Here is a 7,301-nt window from a genome sequence, read left to right as displayed (position 1 = left end):
CTAACCAAGCCTGGGTGACTCACGGTGACGTCACACTCATTGGCCAACACTGGCCTAACCAATTACGATCACGATACTCAACTTAGTAGCTTGTTGCCAGTGAATGTGTCGAGACGCCTTAACTTTATAATACAGGTACGTTGTGAGCCATGTGTATGATTTAGAATAACCAACAAGAATAAATATACCAAGTAATATAGGGTATGATGATATGATAGTGACGGTCAGTGTACCTGCAATTGTAACATGGTTGATAGAGTTTGTTTTTATCATGTTTAGCCGGCAGGCTTACAGTTTTCTAGTGTGTGTACAGTGATGAAAGAAAGTGAATAAGGTTGCAATCAAGTGAAAGTTTATAGAAATCTGACTGTGTTAAGTTTATTATTGTGCAATTCCCTCTATGTTTCTTTTATAGAGAAAAAGTCAATAGAGGCAAACATGTTAAAAAATTTAATTGTAAAAAATAAAACATGATTTGATTATATGTAAAGAAAAATTAGATTTATAATTTTTTTTGAACTAATGGATTTTTACCTATTAAATAATTAATCAATACTTTGAAATAACTTATAACTATAACATTGAGCACTTGTATTGTTTCAAAACTATTTGGAAATAAAGAATATGATTTGCAAGTAGTGTGCGATGTGTATGCGCAGGTGACCTTGAAATTACTCGAACACCTATATTCAGTGTATATTATGACAGGTGCTTGGGTTTTATACGGACTGAACAAAAAACAAAAATAAATAGGTAGTTCTTGGGTTTATCCCATACAAACAAACTTACAAAGTTACAATCAATCTTATCATTTACTACCTTTTCTCTCTTGACAGTATAAAATCTATGTCTAGATTTGATCACTATTCCGAAAAATACAAGAACACATTAAGTAAATAAACTATAAGACGCTGATAACAGCTAGTGTAAATGTCTATTCTAATCCACGATCTATCCTAGGGGACACCACAAATCAAACACAAAACATCAGATTTTCAAATATAGCCAGTAATAAATAAATACTTGGAATGGAAATACATTTTGGTATGTGATAATATGAACATTGCATGCTAAAACAATGCCGTGCGTACATGAACTCTAACTTTTTATATAACGATGAGGTTCAAATTGGGTACATACATTTTATTAACTGGTAATAGACACAAACTTATACATCACGGATGTAAATGAAATATAGTTAAGATCAACCAACGCTTATTCCTTATGCATATTTCAAGAAAAAGATTTTAAAATGTATCGAAATTAATACAATTTAGAATAAACCCAATGATTTTAATTCGATCTCGGCGAAGTTCAATTAATTGGATAAACCCATAAAAATTCGGTGACCTTTCAAACATATTCAATTAAATTTTGTATTTGTTGAAATCGAGAATAAAAAAAATTACCCACTAGTTAAACCACGCTTCGGCGATGGATTATCTGTTTTTTGCAATAATTTATAAATGGACTCTGTACTCAAATTTGTTGATTGATGTTATAAATTATTCACACATGTGTTAAATTATAGGTAAGTTAACAAATTTAATAGCAACGGTGTGGCAATAAAATAAATTTATATTCTTCCAGCAATAATGAATAACATCGCGCCAGTTGGTCCTAAGCCCGGGACTCTGATCTGCCCATCTTGCCGCGCAAGCGTCGTAACCCGGATCGAGCATAAAGCAACTACCAGGACACATATAGTTGCTTTCCTCTTGTGTTTATTCCTGTAAGATCTTCCTTTAACTTTCCAATTTTTTTTTTATTATGTCATAGTTGGCAATGGAGCTGGTGAGTCGCCTGATGGTGCCGCCACCGCCCATGAACATAGTAAGGAAAAGGATATTCAATAGAAATTGGCGACTTTATTATATACGACTGTATATACATAGACCATACATATATAGACTTACAATAGGCGAATGTATGTTTAACTGTTTATATTATATAGTGTATTGATATTGCTCAAAAATAAATTATACTGTGAAATAAGACGCAGACATTAATATTCAAGATTTGAAACGCGTACTTTTTACGTAACCATAATTATTCTTAGAAATTGAAACTTGTTTTTCAATGATATTGTGTTGTTATTGTCTTATTGATTTACGTGGAAACTTTTAATCATTATTTGGCAAATAAATAAGTCATTAATTTAGTATCTGTTCGGGATTTAGATCTGTTTCGTTTAGTGAGCACAACCGTACCGTGTTACTTAGTTGATTTCAAGTACAAAACTCTACCAAACATATTTTTGTCTAATTTTTTTCAATCTTGGACAAAAATGATACGATTTGCTTGATAATAATTGTTATCTTTATTTAAATTGATCAGACAATAATATCTTACTGTAAGTTATATTGAACACAGTATACCAAAAATAATTAACATCATATTATAATAAAACAATAGCGTATATAAAAGATCCTACAAGTTCAAGGAAAAGAAAATAAATTATAGACATTTATTTTATAAATAACACAATGCCGTAGAACATTTTAATATAAAATTTAACATTATTAGATACTAGCTTTCTGCCCGGGGCTTTGCCCGCGTAGGAGTAGAATATAGTCTTTCCCAAAATCTAGACTATTTATCAAAATTTGGTTAAGTGGATTTAGTGTGAAAGAATCTTACATGATTTTATGTTTGACAATATGTTACTTCCAAACAAACTTTCATCCCCAAGTTCAACCCCTTTTACCATTATTTTCGCAATAAAAAGTATCCAATATCATTTCTCAAGTTCCGCTCTATCTTCGTAACAAATTTCATCAAAATCGATTTAGTGGTTTAGGCGTGAAAGCGTGACAGACAGAGTTACTTTCGCATTTATAATATTAGTAGGGATTCCATAAAACTGAATTGTAATAGTTATTATATCGCATGCAAGAGCATACTTGTACTCAGCTATATTTCATCTCTGTATTTAGTCTAGAATGCAATGGAATTTATCAGTGCTCTTTCGGATATTTTCCACGCACGTTTAAGAATTAGTAGTTATCTTTAGTTAATTGTATTGTTTGAGGCTGCTAAATATTTGCATCTACAATCTGTAGATAATAAGATAATGTTGTTTTGTTGTCCCTATTTCGCTCATAAACACATAATACAGTGTATACCATGGCTAAATTGAAATTATTATTGTTTTGTAGTATTACTTTGACAAAGAGTCGTCTATAAGTACTAAGTATTTCCTATATTGTATACTCAACATCTTGTTTGCTTTCTTTGGATGTAGCTTGATCGTTAATAGTGTAATTACAACATGGTGGTTGAAAAAATATAACTTGAAAAAAGGGTTTTAGTACGAGTTTATGTGATTTTCTTTTTAAAGACCAAAATTCTGCACTTATGTGGGTTCATGGAGTATTTTCTTGCGGATGGAGAAGAATCCTAAAAACAGATTTTTATGAATATCATAATCTCCAATTTATTCTTTGGATTATATTCTAGAAGATTCTTATAATCCAACTTCTAGAGTATAATAACAATATACATGAATGCTTCATTTGTAATTGAAAATTCACAATTATACCCAGCTTTAAATTCAAACAAATTAAATTATGACTCATTTAGTTTTACATAAATTTGTTCTTTTGTATGACGTGTTATGAGTAGTTGGTTTAGTTCTAAGTAGGTTATTGGCCCCTGACCGCATTTTTAATTAGTTTTAATACAAGTGCTCTTAATCAATGTGGTAAGACCGTGAGAACTAAGCATTCCTACGTATTTAGACAAATAACGGGTTAGATAATAGATTGACACTCATACGTACGTTTTTATGTTATGTTAATAACAATATCTATTATTAATTATTCTGTAAAGTTATAGCTTTGTTTTAAACTGTTTCGGAACTCAAATATATAATTTTGTACCTATTTTTGAATATTAGTTACTTCGGTTGGTATTTAGTTATCTTAATTATAAAAAATACACGAATTTTACTCTTTATTTGCTGGTTAAGGGTTATAAAAAGCTATCTATTCGCGTATGAGAGCCAAAATTCATCTTCATTTTATTTATTAAGATTGAGTTATGACATTGAAGCATACGAGATCAAAGAGATCAATATTTACTTGATTATTTTGAATTCCTATAAAATATTATATATCCTCAAATGTATTTGATATCCATAATGACAGTACGATATCATTGAATGTACATAGGAAATAGGAATAAAGATTTTCTAATATCATTACAACTAACCAATTAAAAGTTAAAACGTAGTACTAATTTGTCATCTGTGACCAGAGTCACCAACAAAAATGCAACCTAGCAGGCAAGGCAGTTCTAGCAAATTCGCGAATATTTGAAGTACATTTCTTATATTAAATTATAAAAAATGTTCTATTACCTTGATCATAATCTTTGGAAAACATCTATTCATATTCAGAAACATGTCCTCACTACATAGTATAAAACAAAGTCGATTTCTCGGTCCCTATGTTCCTATGTATGCTTAAATCTTTAAAACTACGCAACGGATTTTCATGCGGTTTTTTTAATAGACAGAGTGATTCACGAGGAAGGTTTATACGTATATCGCGTACGGAGCCGCGAGCAAAAGCTAGTATTGCATAAAATACAAATCCATTCAGTAAATGGATGGGTGCAGCTCGACTTTAGGCTCTTGTAATAAAATACATCAGGTTTACATTAAGACTTCAAAACCAATGATGATATACGTCGATGATATCAATGACCTGAGAACGAAATAGCTATCAGTCGAAATTGCTCTCTGACGTCAGGAATTGAATTACTTCATAATTTATTTATAAATTATAATAAATCATCCAGTACACCAGCATATTTTATCAATACTAATACTAATACTCCGGAAGTTAAATATTTCGGTTAAGTTCTTATCATATAATTATAGTTATTTTGCTTGTTAATTTGCTCCGGTCGACTCGGAATAGCCCTAATATGGTCTGCTCAGTTAAGAATTTTTATAAACAAACGTATAATTAATCAAATCCTTTTTATTTATAACAATGATGTAGACAAACAAATTTTCCTTTCTTACAGATGTTGGCCATGCATTTGCGTGCCGTACTGCGTGGATTCCTGTCAAAACGCCGACCACTATTGCCCTAGTTGTAACGCTTATCTAGGCACGTACCAAGCGTAGTTCCTGTTCCAAAGACTGCGAAATATTTTTTAAACACGTCTTCTATCCAGATGAACAAGCGAGCGTAAATGTAAGATTGTATCAAGCTGAGCAATCTAAACGAACTGGAATTCAGGATAGTTTCACGTAGTCGCATTTCTCTTTGTGTGGGGCTTTAAATTTCCCAAGCAAAGTAAAATATAAGTCCAGAGTGGAGCAGAATAGAGGAAATGGAGCGGTTATCTAAAGTCGTGCCACCGCAACGCTCGCTCACACTGAATTTTCCTATAATTTGCGCAAAAAATAAAACTCTTCCTCATTGCATAATTTTGCCTTTGTCAAGGTTGTTTAATTGTTCATCTTTTAAAGGTACACGTAGTGTACTTTTATAAATGATAAGATTTTTTGGATTGCATTTGTTTAATTTTGTTTTCGAATCTCGCGGCACGTCAAAAATAATATTGTTTTTTATACGAACTTTTATACCACTTATACAAACATTTTCATAACTTCTTGTATGTACCAGTTAAGTTTATCAGTTGTTATTGAATATTTTTTGTTATTTTGATATGTCAGCAGTTTTACCGTTATGTGTTTAGTTATTACGCTAGATTTATTTAATAAACATGAGATTATTGTGTCAGCCATTTTTTATATAAAGCCTTTGATTTATTACATCGTCAGTGAGCATTATTTCTTCAAATAATATTGATTCCTGTTATGCACCAAAGCGTTATATTTTGGTCCATATCTTGCTTTAATTATTCTCCTGGACGGAATGGAGAATGTTTAAGTATGCAATAAATTATTGAAAATCAATGCATAACTGTAAATATGATGCTCTCGTCATGTTTGATTGCGTCTTGCTTACATGTATATATGATTAAGGCGATATCAAGAAAACAAAATATGCGTTAAGAGGCCTTATGTAACATGTACATTAATTGGAATTAAACTTGTCATTTCTTCTACGATAAGGTAAGGGTGATGTATAATGGAATTTCCTTTAGGATTAATCACCCCTAGAGAGAGTACGTCCCAAAATCCAGATACATCACTTTTTTAATTAAGAAAATACTATCCACGAATTCATATCAATACTTACAACCGGTAAAATATAATCTATAAGAAAGGAGATATTTCAAAGAGAAAATATATCAATGAAACCTTCAGTATCAAGATGCTCGGAAATTCTGAATAACTTCTTAATTACAAGACAGTGCTGAGGTTTCAATGAATAATTTCAATAACGTTGTCTCATCAAAATTCTAGTACACACTTGAGATTTATGATAATCGAAGTAAATTCTTGAACGTCTTCACATAAAATAACAACACATGATATAACGCAAATATAACACGGTAACATTAAACTTCGGGCTATGAAAAGCCACGTTTATATTAAAAAATAGTGTAGAGACACAAAACAATTTTTTTTTGTTAATACATGCATTTTTGAATTCTTATTCGATTGTATATTTATGTATAATATCCGATCCAATAAACGATCTACCAATTCTTGATTTGTATGTTACAAATGTCTGGACTTTAGCAAATGTGAACATTTTTCATCTATTGAAAATATTTAAAACAGATAGTATAATAAAAATAAGAAGAAGTCAGTACTATTTATTAGGTGTGTCTGTTTCCGAAAAACAAAGTTATGAGTATGTTATTTTACCAACAATTATTTATCCTGATTTGAATTAGAAATATTAGTGTTAATTTTGAAATATTTTTAATCATGTTACCTTTTGACGTGACAACGTCTTAAATTAGGTTGCGGCTCGGAGGCACTTATGAAAAAGTGGTCCGCCCGGTAACGTTACGATGAGTCACCGAACTATGATCGGTCCGCCGCGCGCGCAGCACTAGAGAATTAGGCGCATTAAATCGGCGCGTGCTTGTATCTCTGTCTCTGTCTTTTTAGTAAACAAATAATATTTTCTATAGTTAAAATTTGTGCAATTCTTATTTTCATTCAATTCCTTGTTTCTATTGTGCAATTTAATAATATTCATATCAATAAATATTCTACCGAGAAAAAGACGTTGTCACGTAAAATCTTCGCCCGTAAAACCGACTTTACAGGCAACCATTTTTTTACTATATCTATGGGGGGAGGCCTTTATCTATCAATGAGTGTCTTGAAAGGCTGCATCAATGTGTTTTTATATCGTTATTTG

General features: G+C 31.2%; 1 protein-coding gene across 1 annotated transcript; it reads left to right on the top strand.

Moving 5' to 3' along the window:
• LOC119833567 (lipopolysaccharide-induced tumor necrosis factor-alpha factor homolog) lies at positions 1–5,799 on the top strand. The gene is made up of 3 exons (XM_038357632.1): positions 1–135; positions 1,591–1,732; positions 5,035–5,799. Exons 2-3 carry the CDS (start codon positions 1,596–1,598, stop codon positions 5,135–5,137), a joined length of 240 nt encoding a protein of 79 aa, XP_038213560.1. The 5' UTR covers positions 1–135; positions 1,591–1,595; the 3' UTR covers positions 5,138–5,799.
• The last annotated feature ends 1,502 nt before the right edge of the window (positions 5,800–7,301 follow it).

This window comes from Zerene cesonia, chromosome 17 (assembly GCF_012273895.1).
Source record: "Zerene cesonia ecotype Mississippi chromosome 17, Zerene_cesonia_1.1, whole genome shotgun sequence".
Lineage (NCBI taxonomy): Eukaryota > Metazoa > Arthropoda > Insecta > Lepidoptera > Pieridae > Zerene > Zerene cesonia.
The sequence above is the reverse complement of the archived record's forward strand: the minus strand, read 5'-3'. Positions and strand labels throughout refer to the sequence as shown.

What these genes read in the sequence shown, in the direction of transcription:
- LOC119833567 (XM_038357632.1), top strand. Translation starts at nt 1,596, where the DNA reads ATGAATAACATCGCGCCAGTTGGTCCTAAGCCCGGGACTCTGATCTGC. An exon ending in TTCCTCTTGTGTTTATTCCT is followed by an intron (nt 1,733 to 5,034) that starts GTAAGATCTTCC and finishes CCTTTCTTACAG; the next exon opens with ATGTTGGCCATGCATTTGCG.